A 16,628-nucleotide genomic window follows, 5' to 3' on the forward strand; every position below is an offset into this window, starting at 1 on the left:
ACATGAACTGAGCATTTGCAGTACATATCGAAAGTGATTATTTCGACAATGATGACCAAATAAGAGATTCTCCGTTCAGACGAACAGAGCTTCTCAACATTCAATATAAGATAATCGGAAATATGATGTCTATAGAAAATAAGGGAGTGAATGAATGCTCGAACTCTATTGTTTCGATGTATACTTAGTTGTTTGAGGTCATTTCTTAACCAATCAACCTAAGCTGTTACATGAGCTTCCACCTAGAATTGACCTCCATAGGAACAACGGCTCGATTAACCTACCTGTCGAAGACACCTTAGTTCTGTTGAAGCAGCTCAAGGGGAATTTCCAACCCGCTCACGCTTTGAATTACAATCAATGACCACTAACACTGTCAGCAATCGACGACAGTCCATGCATGTCTGTTCATTAATTGGCTTGTCATCTGATTTTGTAGCATGCAATTTCTTCTACAACTATCGCTGATGGTTTGCTACTTGTTTGTGAGATAAAAGTGTGAGAAAGTGAAACAGGAATATTTGAGGAAGTACCTATTCTGCTACAGATGTATGATCAGAAATGTAGTCCACAATCTATGTTAACGATACGTTCGTAGAAGGAGAGTTTACATCAAAGAAATGCAAAGCCTTATCTTCGATATTAATGTCTCCAATAATATCAGTTACTAGAAATGTATCTTTTAAGGAAAATTTCATCGTTTGTTAAGAATCGAGCTTAAAAATTTTACTAAGCATTCAGCTACTTAATGTGAATGAGAAGCACGCATAGATAATATCGGTCGTAATGGATTAAGAGACTACCACTGTGCATTTGGGAGAACAGCGGTGAAATGTTTAGAAGTCAAAATGTTCCGGTATTCGAGAATCGTGGAAGTGGTGTGCAATAACCATTTACTTCATCTTAAACCGATTTCGCTTATCTGTAGTGATTGAGACAACAAGGAGCAACCGATCATAGAGACTTCCGAATTGATCATCTATCGATAAATCAGAAATCGTGTCATGTACGACGGAGAAATTAGATCCAAGTAGTAGGGCTTCTATCACAAATACAGAAAGTTTTAAAGATGGTCAATTTGATACGTAATTGTCACAGTAAAATTGAAATAAATTTTCATCATTATCATTGAGAAGAGATTTGTTCGTATTTTGATCAGTAGTAGTAGTAGTAGTAGTAGTAGTAGTGTAGTAGTAGTAGTAATAATAATAATTGTAGGAGTAGTAGACGTGGTACCGATTTCTCATTCTTACATTTCGATAAACTTTGGTCATCCTTTTGTATTGTCATCCGAGCACATAAGTACGTTGTGGCTGTCTGGGTCAAATCCATTGCTTTGTTTACGTTTCAGATATCAAAAGACTCAAAATAACTCATTGTGTTCAAAAATAGCTTTTTCTCACTTTGAAGTTACCGTGATTTATTATCAACACTTCTTTCATTCATTTTCGTCAGTAACGCCCTCAAGTTAAATAAAAATTAGTCTAGTTTGGCCATTATTCTTCATATATAAGTTTCTCAACAAGCGATTGCGTAGTCAGATATTTAGTTGCAAAGTAATATGCTGATAGATATCCTAGAAATAATGAACGTTCTTATTTTGCAATGTTTTCTGGTTATTTTTGTTCTCCACTCTTATGAATAAGTGTCATGAAATGTTCGCCATGAATTACAGATTATATAGATAAACAGTGATCATGGTTGAACGTATATAACCATTTGCTTTGTGTGGAATGTTTCTTTGTTTACAAGGATAGTTTAAAATAAGTTTCACTAATCGGTAAAATGAGATTGATGTTCTAACTGAAATATAACATGATGATGCACTGATCGTTGTCTATTTGTTTTTAAATTCTATCTACTTTCACAGTTGAAATTATGTGTGAAACTCCAACATCATTGTTGATTATTGGAGCTGGTCTACCGAGAACTGGAACAATGAGTATGAAGAAAGCATTGGAAACAATTTTCTCTCAACCTTGTTATCATGGTTTTGAAATTATGACCGGAAAACAATGTGACATTCCTAAATGGCAAATGCTTGTCGACGAGGTACGAACGACACATTGTGAGGAGAAAATACACAGATATTTGAGTGAGATATTGGATTGTTATGTAGCTGTGACTGATGTTCCATCATGTGCATTCTACAGAGAGCTGATGAATATACATCCATATGCGAAGGTAAGATAACGGTTATATTGTTACATGTTCTTTTGTTGATAATGGTTCAATACACACGTATTTTGATCATACAAGACAATTATTACTGCATATCCTCATGCAAAGGTGGGTTGATTTTTGATCATATGGATGCTTATAATTTCTGGATTTCATTAATTCAAGTTATTGATATTTCTGAAACTCTTATTTGTTACATGGATATATACCACAACGTTTGAGAACAGGTATCAGTCATCTGATATTTTTTCTATACCGTAGCCACCTACTTATCCACACAGTATTTTACTTCAAAGTACAGGGAAATTCAATTACTTCGTCATTTAGCAAACGAAGTTGCGTGATCTAAGTCAACTAAGATATAACTTGTTAATTAAGTTATTAGTTATAGGACTTTTGAGCTTCCTGAATTGACAAATATCATTCTCCTCACTTCTCAACAGCCTCTTCACCCATCAATGTCGGTGATCTATGTCAATGTTGAGGTATCTAGGGTCATACAGGAATGGTGTGACTTATATGACGCCAAATTTCCACCTCAGGTTGATACCTGACCTTAATTAGCCTACTGTGATATCGAGGTGCAGAGGTTACTTTGATGACTGTATAGAACAAGCTGAGTATTGCTTGAGCAATGTGTTATAGGAAAAGATATAAGAACTGAATGGAAGATGCACAACCGCACACGTCAATTCATTGTGTATGACCGATTAATCTGTGTCAGTCTTCACTAACTTGGACGATAATCGGTACCGAAAATATTCAGCCTCGTGAGTGATATTTCTAGGGCTCACTGACACCGCACTGACGCAACTCTATTTGTAAGCTAAACACTGCGAAATTCACGAATGTCTTAACTCTGTAAAACTGTGATAGATATTTTTACTCGTGTGCTGCGAGTTAATATTTAAGGACTTATAACACTGAAGTTCAAGAGTGAAGTTAATACGAATGGTTACTCAATAGCTAAAACAAACGTGATATTTAAAACTGACCAAAATACTGTTTCGGTATACATCTTTGAATGACTTTTGAAATGAGTTATTTCTATAACGACAATACTTTCACACACTACATATTTCGTTTAATACAGGTTGTACTAACCGTACGCGATAAGGACGATTGGTTGAACAGCTTCAGGCAAGTTATAATGCCAAAATCAGATGACCCGAGTAAAAAGCAATTTGAGGAGGCGAAAAGACTTGCAGGAGTCCCAATTGAATGGGATAAGCTTCTTACTGATTCACTAAAACTAGCATTTCAGAAGGAAGATATTGATTTTGATGATGATGCAATGTTACTTGAATGTTACGAAAAACATATTGCAACTCTTCAAGAAAATATACCACCTACACGTCTTCTGGTACATCGACTTGGAGATGGTTGGGAACCATTGTGTAGATTCTTGAATGTGGATATACCAGCTAACATACCATACCCTAAGATGAATCAACTGTCTGACATGATGAAGCTAAGGGATTTGATAACTAAATTTGGATCGATTGAGGAAGTCGCAAGAATGCATCCAGGAATTATGTAAAATTGAAGAAAACACAAATTATTATTATTATCAGATAAGAAATAAATTGTCATCAAGCTTTGAATTCTTACTTGTTGTTGACAGCCATGGTAATATTGGTGAAACATATAGTCAGTATAATAAACTATAACTTTTGAATTTCCTCATTATTTTTTGTCACACATAATAATGCTCATCAAACCAGTTAGTTTATAACAGTCAAACAACTGAATGTGGTAATGATGTGATAAAGGTACGACGAGAAGGAGGTTTTTGAACTACGTTTGAGTGTCTTGAGCAGAAAGTAGTATTTAGAGAACATCACCTATTCAAACCCGGTACTTGTTGGTAATGGAAATTGGAACTTAAAGCTGAACTGGTATGGTCATGTACAATTGATTCTATAAATTTTGCCATATGAACTTAGTCTCACTAGACGAAACATTTACTGACTCATATTGTAGATTGAAGCACTTGGGTAAATCAGCTGAATATAGATAGCACTAATTACGAGCTAACTTTGCGTCCATTGGATAAATGACTTTCACTGTTGCTATCAACTCGCTGACTGGAAATTTCAGCGTCTTCAATTCGTTGTTAAGCTCTGACTGCTACATTTCTCCGTTTATACGTAAGGTTGGTGGAGTTTCCTGGTGCATGGGCTTGACAGTAACATTAAAGTCATGGTTCTCCGGCATATTGTGAAATTATTTGCAATAAACAGATGAGATATGATAATGAAATGAACTCATTGTTGGGCGTTCCAGTAAAATTTCTAAACCTCAGTGGCAGCAGAGATGTAAGTGTGAAGTCAGATCATAGGTTGACGAAATATTTAAAAATTGAAACACAAGCGCATCATTACTCAAATCATTCACGGTGCACCTTAAGCTACTGGATTAAAAACATGAAGAGTTTGTTATCTGCCTGAGCTTCAGATGTCAGGTCTTACGTTTCTACTGGTTCGAATCTTGGAACCACCAAATAGAAATAAAAAAGAGCAATATGAGATAACAACTCGGTAGGCGTTTAGAATGCTCTTGCATTGGAGATATTCTACTAGAACTGCAAACGTGATATCGACGACTCAGACTCTATGTGAAAGCTGCAGTCAGAAGAAGGACAACTTGATCTTCAACTTCATCTGTTTCTATAAGTAAAACCAATTCAGTTGCACACATTCTCGCTGACAACACACAATCAGCTGAGTTGAAGGATTGTAGTGACTGTGCTTCGCTTACAAATCTATTACCAATCTAGTACGATGCTCCACTGCCTTGTGGATCAGACCTTCAGGTCGAGAGCTCGCGGAGTGGCCCCCAAGAAAACCAACTGCTTCGGTTTGGGAACCCAGGCAGTACCACAGCCCTCGCACACATCGAATGAGATTTGTGTGGCGCATATGTTTTTGGTGCCTCCTTGCACCAATATCTATGTGTTAAAATAAATAAATAAATAAGAGCAATGTAGATTATTAAGGAGACAAAAGTCATCTACATAAGCAGCAATCGACTGTCTCCACAACAAAAATGTTTTACAAGAAGTCACACATAATCTGTCATTTAGAATAATTTGATTATATCATATGCAATGGGAATGAAGGGCAGCTAGTTGTTATTCTCTACTTTGACTTTATCAAAGCGTTTGATAAAGTGCAACACGATTATTTTAATTAAAGTCTCGGTATAGCAGAGAAACTGCATAAACGGATCTCATCCATCTGAAGAAATCGAACCTGGCGAGTGTAAATAGGGCACCACTTCTCCGACCCTCACAACATTACTTGTGGTGTCCTCCATGGTCCAGTCATCGGAGCTCTATTGTTAATCTTGTATGTTAAATACATAAGCAACCGCTTTACAATTGGCAAAACGCTTCTATTTATTGACGACATTGTCGTAGTGCATGCATCCGACACACGTCTCAGTTTGAACGTCAGCTGTATTATACGAAATTATCTGGATAAACACTGAAACTGATGTGATGCATGGATTCTCCCTCATCAGAACGAAAAGTCTGGGTACATGTGTTTGAGAACGTTCAGTCCAAAGATAAGATCGCATCTCAACAAGTTGGAATTTCAACATCTGATTAGCATTTGCGACTTGGAAGTGAAATTTTTCAAAAATCATTCATTAATCGAAAAGTCTGCAAAACTTGACATATCAGAAGCTTATATACAGATTCCATTAGTGGAAGTTTGTAAGCATTATTGGCAATAAATGCTCATAAAGGATTGCTCCGATATAACAGACTTCCGTTTGGAGCAAATACCACCCCTTCAATCTTCCAGAAAGTTATGGATACTATGCTACAAGATATGCCTGGTATCGCAGCCTATCTCAATGACATAATAATCATGGGTACAGGCTATACTGACTTAGAGAATAAGGTGAATACGGTTCTCAGATGCATAGCAGACAAGTGGGATCCAATACGTGCTGGAAAATGTTATTTCTACATAGAGCAAGTCCGCTATTGGAGATTCATAAGTGATAAAACCGGAAGAAAACCTGATCCTCAAAACGTCGAGGCTACCAATTCCATGCCTGCACCGGCTGACGCATCAACTTTACGTTTTCTCTTCGGAATGGTTAGTCATTTTGGCGTTTATCTTTAGAGCTCTGCATACTGTCAGTTAATGCAGCATGATATAGAACAAAATGTCGCAGTTGTCACTCCTGTCTGGAGGATGCAAAGAATCCAACGAAAGCTGATCCACAATCATAGCCAAAACCGGATGAGTCTTGGCAAACAATATGCGATGATTTCACCGGGCCAAAACAGGCTGAAATTACTTGGTTGTCGTCGATGCTTTCACAACATGATCAGAAGTATATGACATGCGGCAAACGACATCAGAGAGTACGACAAGAAGATTGTCAGGATTGTCTGATAGTTTTGGGGTTCTAGAGATCTTAGTGACTGACAACAGCACTCAGTTTATGTCATCTGCTTGTAGCCGGCTTTGCAGTGAAAATGGCATATCGCCTCCACGATCTCCTTCGCACCATTCTCAGTTGAGTGTCCAAGCAGAAAAATTCGCTTACTTATTTACTTAATTACGCCTGTTACTCCTCGTGAAGAAGCATAAGCCGCTCACCAGCATTCGCCATCCAGCACTGTCCTGGGACATCCTTTTCAGCTCTTTCCAGTTGTTATTCATCCTTTTCATATCCGCTTCTTTTTCTCGACGTAATCTGTTCTTTGGCCTTCCTCTATTCCGTTTCATTTCAGGATTCCAAGTTAGGGCTTACCTCGTGATACAGTTTGATGATATGCGCAACGTATGTCCTATCCATTTCCATCGTCTTTTCCTAATTTAATCTTCAGCTGGAAGCTGGTTTGTTCTCTCCCACAGAAGGCTGTTGCTGATGATATCCGGCCAATGGATGTTGAGCATCTTGCGTAGACAGCTATTCACAAATACTTGTGCATACTTGATGATGGTTGTTATAGTTCTCCAGGTTTCAGCCCCGTACAGTAGAACTGCCTTGACATTCGTATTCAAGATCCTCACTTTCATATTGGTTGAAAGTTATAGGAATGCAGCCCTTGCTTTGCCAATTCTCGCCTTTACGTCTGCACCTGAACCTCCGTGTTCATCGATGATGCATCACAGGTATGTGAATGATTCTACATCTTCCAGAGTTTCGCCATCAAAAGTGATTGGATTGCTGTTCTTCGTCTCGAATTTGAGGACCTTGGTTTTCCCCTTGTGTATGTTGAGGCCTACTGATAAAGAGACTGCTGCTACACTGGCTGTCATTATCTGCATTTGTTCGTGTGTGTTCGGTTCTTCTGGTTTACTATATTTCCCTGATAGTTTCTTCGTTGTATCGCAAAGCTGTTTCGTATTTCCTTTTGCTGCAGCATTTTCTGCCGTCGTTGCCCGTTCTTCCACGTATTTCTTCTTGTCGGCTTTAATGCTCTTCCTCACTTGTTTGTTTGTTTCGATGTACTCAGCTTGTGGTTGAACTTTCTCTGCTCGTGTTTGGCTGTTGTTAATTGTTGTCTTCTTGTTCTTCCTTTGTTTGATCCTGTCTAGTGTTTCCATAGAGATCCATTGAGTATGATGATGCTTCTTGAGGTCCACAACCTCTTGACACGTTGAATTAAATGCTTCATTGATACTTTTCCAGTTGTACTCCATAGTAGTTTCTTCTTCCTTCAGTAGATTTTGTAAGGCTTGGAACCTGTTGTTGAGAGCTATCTTGAATTCATTGAGTTTGTCAGCATGTCGAAAGAAAGGCTGTATTGAACCTTTGTAATGCTGTTTGTCCGGTTGTCCAGCTCTTCTTTAGCTTCAGTTTTAAATTGGCCACAACCAGGTGGTGATCTGAAGCTGTTTTCAGCTCCTCTCCTGATTCTCACATCTTCCATTGTCCTTCCGAAATTTTTTATTGATGTAAATATGATCTATCTCGTTCTCTGTGGTGTGGTCCGGTGAGATCCATGTAGCTTTGTGTATACGTTTGTTTGGAAATATTGTGCCGCCTACGACCAATTTGTTGAATGCACACATGTTCGCAAATCTTTCTTCATTTTCGTTTCTCTCACACAGTCCATGTCTTCGCATGACATCTTCATATCCGGTGTTGTCTATTCCGATTCTGGCGTTTAAATCTCTCATCAGAATGGTGAGGTCCTTTCATGGGCACTTCTCTATGATTGACTGCAGACTCTCATAGAACTGATCTTTAACGTCGTCGTTGCTATCATTGGTGTGTGCATAATATTGGATAACATTCATTGCGATCCCCTCCTACTTCGTTTTGAATGATGCTTTGATGATTCTGGATCTTTGAGATTCCTATCCTACAAGTGCATTTCGTGCACTCCGCGTGTAGCTCTTCTAGAGTTACTGCAGGTCCCAAGTCCTGGTAAATGAGGAGGGTTGGGCATGAGGTTAGTGACCCCATCTCGTCGAAAACTAACTCGCCATAAAAACGCTAACCAGAAGGATTCGCGGATAAGATAAAAAGAGCTCTGACCAATGGGGGAGGAGGGGTGCCCCAGAACAAGTGATCAGCATGTTCCTAACGTCTTACAGAATTCCTCCTAATCCGGCAGTACCAGAGGTAAGGTCGAGAGCTGAGTGTATGTCCGGAAGAAAAACCCGGATAGTCAATAACAGTATGTTGCCAACCAGAAAGACACGCAAACTCACGAATGAGGTTTCAACTGAAGAATAGCTATCTAGGTGTTTAGATACGTGCCCTTGCCTGGTTGAAACCAAACAAAGTGATTGGGTACAATTACGTGTAGTTTGAATACTGATTCATTTATAATGGCCTAATTACGTTTTATTGGGAAAAAATTAAAGCCTGCAGACATTTACAGTGACAATGTGTCAAACTTCGTGGGTGCAGTCTCTGAACTAATGAGATCTATGGGACAGTTCAGTAAGAAGAAGATTAATAATGAATTTTCAGCGAGGCAGATTCAATGGCATTTTAACCCGCCCTAATTCAGCCACAGGGGTGGAGTTTGAAATATGATGGTTAGGTCTATGCACTGGCTTTCATTGTTGACCATCAAGGAACAGACTTTAACTGATGAGACCTTGCGATCTTATTTGGCCGAAGTTGACAGGGTATTAAACGATCGACCCTTATCTCCAGTTGTCCAAGATGCTAACGTTAAACTAGCTCTACCATCTTATAGATTGCTGTTATCGAGGGAATGTGATGGAATAGTCGAAGAAGGTAGCATCAAAGATAAATATGACAAGCATTGGAAACAGGTTAATTATCTAGCTAATGTGTCTTGGAAAAGAAAGTTAAGAGAATATTCACCATCCTTACAAAAATGTCAAAAATGGTTAGTTGAACATAGCAATTTTCAGAATGAAGATGTAGTAATCGTGGCTTCGGACATCTCGACACGTGGAAGATGGCCCTTATGAGTAATTGCAGGTTGTAAAATAGATAACGACGGAAAGATTAGGACGGTAAGTGTTCGTACGAATAATGGATTAGTTTGAAAGGATATACGAAAGTTCTGTCTCCTTGATGGTTCGAATCAATTCCTTGTTATATCAATGTAGGTAGGTCGAGTAGGCGTACTGTTGTAAGTCCTGCTCGTTCCTCTAATGTAGAATATGTTACAAAATAAACCGTGACCATAGGCATCAAGGTGATTTGTGTTGTATGGAGGGATTTCGTGGGCCAATGTGAGACCTATTTTGAAGGTTTTGTGTGTGAAAATCCCTCCATGTATAAACTTTCAGTTTGTTCCCATTGATTCCTTTAGTTGTAGATTTTGTTAGTCTTTTTGATTCCATTTGAGTTGGTAATTTTTGTATTTCATTATAGTTTTTATTTTTCTTACGCTTGCATCAAGTTTCAGTGTTTCTTCCTGAACTGCACTTTTGTTGTTTAACTTGATACTTAGTTTTGGCGGGATTTTGCATTTTTGATTGTGAATTGAAGCACTTTTGCACACTTGAAAACGTTGTGTTTCAAAGCAACCAAATGCTATCTTTCGAACAAATCTGTACTTGATCTATCCAGAAGAGATAGAATAAAGTTTATTTGTTGCGATCGGTAATTTTCTTACAACCTTTGTGTAAGATCCATTTTGAAGGTTTTATGTGTTGGTGAAAATCCCTCCATGTATATACTTGTACTTTATTCCTATTGATCACATTAGTTGTACAATGTTGTATTTTGATTACATTTGAATTGTTAATATTTGTATTTTTGTTATAGTTTTTGTTTTTATTACGCATTCACTAAGTTTGTGTTTCTTCCTGAACTGCATCTGCGTTGTTTTACTTGACACTTGTTCTTGACGGTAGCCATATTGATTTGTTCCTCCTGTTGTGTATGATCTATCCAGCCAGGATAGAATAACGTTGATTTGTTGTGATTGGTAATTTTTCCTCATCTTCTATCAACTTCTTTATTTATTGTAATTTAGATTTAATTGATTGAACAATCATTGGTTGAATAGCCGAGTGATAATATTTGTTTAGGTAATGATTTACATTAAATTTATTATGAATTATAGAACCGCTAGTTACCCGATTACTTGTTCTGATTTCGACGGGAAAGGGCGCGTGTCTAAAATCCCCGGTAGGCTATTCTTCAACATCCAAACCGTAGTTTGGATCCTACACTTTGTGAAATTCCTTATTTGTTGTAATTTAGATTCGACTGATTGAACAGTTATTGGTTGATTAGCTGGGTGGTCATTTTTCTTCAGGTAATGATATACATTTAAATTTATGATGAATTTCAGAACCGTCATTTTACTCACTCACTCTGTTTTGGTTTCAACCGGGTAAGAGCGTGTATCTAACCCACCTACAAAGCTATTCTTCAGTCCACATCTTAGTCTGGATCCAACGCGAATTCCGTATTCCCATTCGTAGCTTCCAGGTGTGTGAAAGTGTACTTGCCAAATCGTATCATGTTAATAGAAAGTGGGAATCAGATACCATAGATCGTCGGATCGGAAATTTACTGCACCTAGTCCGGAGAAATTTCGTCACGTGTATGAGACACATGAATTAAATTAGAACAGACGGCAGAGCATTGCTTACACAAAGTGAAATCCCATTTCAATTGCTTGTGGATACATCTCGAAAAAGCTCTGTGGAGTGCTAATTTGGAAGATGTAAAAGACACAGGGGCAAATATGTACAGCCTGCGAGAGCGATGGACAACAAGATGAATACGGTAACCATGTTTCAGGTGGATCCGAGGAAAAATGGTTGCGTAACAGACTTTCAAGAGGGAAAGGTGTGGGTAAGGTCCACGGGTGAACTCGAGGAAGCTGTAAGAAGTTCATTAAGAGCTGAAGATATTCCATCCAATCACCCGTTGGAAAGATATTCTAGAATCTCTACGTGTAGCTTCCTAATTGCACACTGCTCACAAACCTATGTGTTTGGATTGGATAGCTACAGTGATGATTTCTTTTATACTAAATACTATAAATACCTGACAGTTTCGTACCATAATTTGATACTGTCTGGAATAACATTCCATTCACCTGTCTTCTGTTTCCTTTTTCGCGACTGGAAGTGTTCTAGCGTTCAGGTGCTCAAGTTGTACGCGGCATATAAAAAATATAAGCTCTAGACAAAGCAAACCGTACTTTCCACTTAAAGAAATCCGAAACTACCCTCTATAGGTTATCTGTTTGGCCTCTTAAAGAACACTTCCCATTTCTATTTAGTTGCATGCATTCCATCGATTGACAGAAAATTGAGAAAGCACAACACCATTTCATAAGATTTCTCACGCCTGACCACATAAAGATAGATGTAAAGCATGGAAACTTTATTCTTTGTGGTTAAGACCTTTTAAAAAATTTTATAGTATATATATTTGTTTATATATACATATAAGACAGTAAGTATTGATAAGTTAAAATCTTCCGAAATAGTAACAATAACCTTCGGATCAAGGATTTGTACCAAAGATATCAAAAACATCACGCGAATTGAAGTCAACTTTCGTCGTCACACAATATGCAAGCATCTGGAATAGGTTGTCAGCAGACATCCGACCAAGTCAGACGCTTGCTCAGTTCAGATCTTCTGCAAACTACTTTACGGACCAATCCAGACTTCCCCACATGCTCGATGGAGCTTACCTAAATGAATCTGAATTTAACGATGGCCCATCCAGCATCTAACCGATTGGCACCAAGTGGCCATGTCACGAACTACAATTAATCGACCCTTGAATGGCCACTGGAATCTGACATTTTGCATTTCAAATAAAGCTTTACTTGTTTCCCATCGTTATGCCTCATATTCCATTTTCGTAACTATTGGACAAACTTACTTCTTTTGATCTCCACAACCATTGATAGTGGTGCAAAAATTAGGCCTTCAAAGATGCCCCAAGCATCAGCAGTTTGACAACACTTTAACCAGTACCACCTTTTATAATCGAAACGTGCCAACCCAGTGAAATCAGATGCGAAGAGATATGATGATGTTTTACTCAATGCCTTAAGCTAGGTGAATCCATCTAAACTAATGCGGTCAGCAGCAAATGTCGAATACTTGAAATTGAGGATTTATTTTCCACTACAAACTTATGATTGATACTTTGAGTTCTGTGGATAAACCTTTGTCAGAGATCAAACTGGTAGTACATTGTAACATGAATGGTTTATAAGCAAGCAAGAATGCTGGCTAGCAGTGGAATTCCGGACGTATGTTCGGGTCTCTGAGTGAACGTCAACTCTGAAATGCAGTTACATCCTGCCGACAAGTTTCAATTAGAACGAAACTCGCGTTCTGGATTCCACAGCTGGTCACCATCCATCATTGCTTATATTTCTTGTGACTCAAGTCAATAATCACAGTACTCACATATGCCAACATAGAGCTTTGATTAAAACAGTATTCATATACACCACCAACGTAAGAGAGCCTCAAAGCACAAAAAGAGGGGTAGCGGCCTTACTGACGAGCAAACATGATGGTGGGAAGGTAACCTCAATCCACACATGTCTGTAGAACAGAACATTTTGTTTATTTATGTCTCTTTATGGTCAAGTGAGATGTCACGAACCAATCGTAATCATTCCAAAGCAATATTGTTATGCCATTCGTACGTGATCAACCTTTCGAAGGGCATTATGGGTTCAAAGGTTAGACGATTGCCATGACATAAGGCATTGTTTTGTCTACTATAATCAGTTTTGATTTTTTAATACTACGTTTGTAATTCTGAAGAGTAACGTCATTTTCTTTTTGTAGGACACTGTGAATGAAAGTTCAACATCAATCTGATGTACCTAAACAGAACGCATGTGTAATCGCTAGGACTTGAAAGACGTTATTTGTTAGTGGATAATTTGTACTTTTGCAAAGTTCACTAAACATTCTAATTTATGACACATCAGTCTTTTAATTACGGCAATACTTATTTATCATTACAGACGGGTTCTTCAACTAAAACTTCTTTGGTAATGCGTTCACTTTGCGAAGCCAACTTAAAAATATTTCGAATAGATGCATATTACCATTAGAGCACTTGTCTTTAAATCGCCAAGCTTTTCTGTCGGAACGGTAAGTCTGTGGTTTCCGAATGCGGTAGTTGGTGTAACTAGGAATCGTGCTGAATATCTTCAAAAAGCCATAGTGTTGGAGTTTGAACAAAGAACATGGATTAATTCCCACAAAGTTGTCAAATAGTCTGAGGAAACATACAAAATTGTAAACAGTCGAGGGTTTTGTCAATAAATAAGAACAGATTTCCTGAAACTATCAGAAGATTAGGGAGATACATCCACAAAATTTTAGAAGGATCACTAAAATTCTTGGATCGGCTTCCAGAAAATTTGCCCACAACAGAGAGATTGGGTTATTTGAGGAACATACAACTTTGTGCTACGTCACCACGTTTACCTCCAGAATTTATCTGGCATTACTATCGAAAGTCAAAAGACCGTAATCGAATCTGATGTATCCACAATGTGATTATATTACATAAATAAATGAGATTTAAACATAATATAAAATGCTTCGTTCCACAGTGAATGTGTTAGGTATTCACCACATTATTGTGATGATCCCGGCAATTAATAAATATAGTGAATTCAGTCAGATTTAATTCATGACAGGTTTCGTGAAAGTGAGATGATAGATAGTATGATTTTCACCAAATTATGAATTACTTGTGTAAGCATATCGGAGTGGTTCGTGACAAACTGAATTTCAAATGTAGTTTAAAGTGGTCTATCGACTTTTTCAACGAGTTTAAACCAGTTTCCTATTTATTCATCACATGATCAATATTCATATATATTAGTCCGACTATCATTTGAATGACCATAACTGTGATATTTTAAAACTCTCACTCTTTTTAAATGACGTTTTGCGTACTCAGTGATTTGGACGAATTTTCGGCTTGAATGAATTTGTCTTGATCGATCACCGAGTTTCACATTATTTGCTTAGTTCGTTGTGACTGGTACAGCCTTACACGTATGAACATTTCACCTAGAACACTTACTCGCTCACTCCCCTGCTCCGTTCTGCCATCGGTTTTGCCAGTGCGTGCATGTAGCTTATGGCGATATACACAAAACGAGGATGGCTAAGCAATTAAACTGACGGAATGGACAAGTACATTGAATAACTTTACAAAACATAAGGGAGATTCAAATATACTAATAAATGATTTGAATGTAATAGATTCATATAAATACACAATTATATGACATATCACAAAGAAGAGATCCAAATAGATACATGCTTAAAATGGACTCAATCTACTTATAATTAGCGAGTAATATAGTGCGATACACAGAAAACGAGGTTGATTAAACACTAAAGCAGATCTAATTGATAAGTAAACGGAACGAATTTACAAAACATAAGAAATAAACAAATATTTGCCATATTCTTGTATCTTCCCTAACGTAAGGAGGGAAGGCGATGTCTGAAGCTCAGCACAACTGAAAGACAATATACCACATAGAGATTGATCAAACAGTGTTAGAGAAATGTATTATGAGCAAAACACTTATTCCACCAAACCATATGAATGACTACTCCAATATAAACTGTGAGAATGTTTGAACTATTTACTCTAATATAAACTGTGAAATTAAGTGAAATGTCTCTTCACAATAGAATGAAATAGCTTAAAACACATCAATAAAGTCAGATAAACCCGAGTTACATAACACACGTGACGCTCAAAACTGTATTCATTAAATATATCTTGTGCTACTTACCAAATTCTTAGAATGAATAAACTGCTCATTGACCATAATGTGAAATATGTTAAAATACAGTACTACAGAGAGTTTAACCTGAGGTACCCAACAGACTTGACACACAAAACTGTATTAATTAAACAAACTCGAACCAGAAATAATTATTCAAACAATTGTAACTCTGCCCTGGGAATCAGAATATCTTCATCTAGAAGAACCATAACGCTTCATGATGAAATCTGGGTTTCTTTCGAAGATCACGAAGCGGATGCCTTTTCTGACAACCGGCGCAACCAATTATTTAGGTACATGGAGTGCTCGTTCAATGTGGGAGACAGGGAGAGTATTCTAACTGGCTGTAGAAATGAGAAGACACAACCTGGAGGTGCTTAGGATCAATGAAACACATTTGATGCAAGTTGGACAACAACGACTAGCTTCACGGTAGCTTCTGTTATACTCCGTCCATGAAGAAGAAAATGCCCCACATACACCAGGAGTTGCACTGATGCTGTCCAAACAAGCACAAAATGCACTAATAGTATGCGAATCTCATAGAACAAAGACCATCAAAGCCTCCTTCAAAACAAAGAAAGAGGGCACTACAATGAACGTCATCCAATGCTATGCGCCTACAAGCGACTACAATGAGGACGTTAAAGATCATTTCGACGATAGGCCGCAGTCAATCGTCGAGAAGTGCCTAACAAAAACCTGACCATCCTGATGGGAGATTTAAATGCCAAGTTTGAGATGGACATCACCGGATATGAAGACATCGTGGGACGACACGGACTGAGAGAAAGGAACGACAATGGAGAGATATTTGTAAACCTATGTGCCTTCAATAAACTGGTCATAGGCGGCACTATTTTTCCACATAAACGCATTCACAAAACCACATGGACCTCACCGAATCACACCACGCGATACCAAATCGACCATATCGCCGTCAACAAAATGTTCAGAAAGACGATGGAGGAAGTTAGAACCAGGAGAGGATCTGGTATAGCATCAGATTATCACTTGCTGGTCACCAGATTAAATTGAAACTCAAGACGTACTGCACAACGGGGAGGGCAATATCAAAAGGGTTCAATACGGCTTCACTTCGTGGTGCTGATAAACGCAACGAATTCAAGATAGTCCTCAGCAGTAAGTTCCAGGCCTTGCATGATCTACTCAATGAAGAAGAAACCACTATGGAGAGCAAATGGAAAGGAAACAAAGAGGT

General features: G+C 38.0%; 1 protein-coding gene across 1 annotated transcript; it reads left to right on the forward strand.

The window, feature by feature from the left end:
* The first annotated feature begins 1,870 nt into the window (after positions 1-1,870).
* Positions 1,871-3,846, forward strand: MS3_00000635 (uncharacterized protein). The gene is made up of 2 exons (XM_051208329.1): positions 1,871-2,184; positions 3,275-3,846. Exons 1-2 carry the CDS (start codon positions 1,945-1,947, stop codon positions 3,719-3,721), a joined length of 687 nt encoding a protein of 228 aa, XP_051065784.1. The 5' UTR covers positions 1,871-1,944; the 3' UTR covers positions 3,722-3,846.
* The last annotated feature ends 12,782 nt before the right edge of the window (positions 3,847-16,628 follow it).

Source organism: Schistosoma haematobium, chromosome 6, assembly GCF_000699445.3.
Source record: "Schistosoma haematobium chromosome 6, whole genome shotgun sequence".
Lineage (NCBI taxonomy): Eukaryota > Metazoa > Platyhelminthes > Trematoda > Strigeidida > Schistosomatidae > Schistosoma > Schistosoma haematobium.

Coding starts and splice junctions, on each gene's coding strand:
- MS3_00000635 (XM_051208329.1), top strand. CDS start 1,945: ATGAAGAAAGCATTGGAAACAATTTTCTCTCAACCTTGTTATCATGGT. Junction 2,185..3,274: donor ATATACATCCATATGCGAAG/GTAAGATAACGG, acceptor CGTTTAATACAG/GTTGTACTAACCGTACGCGA.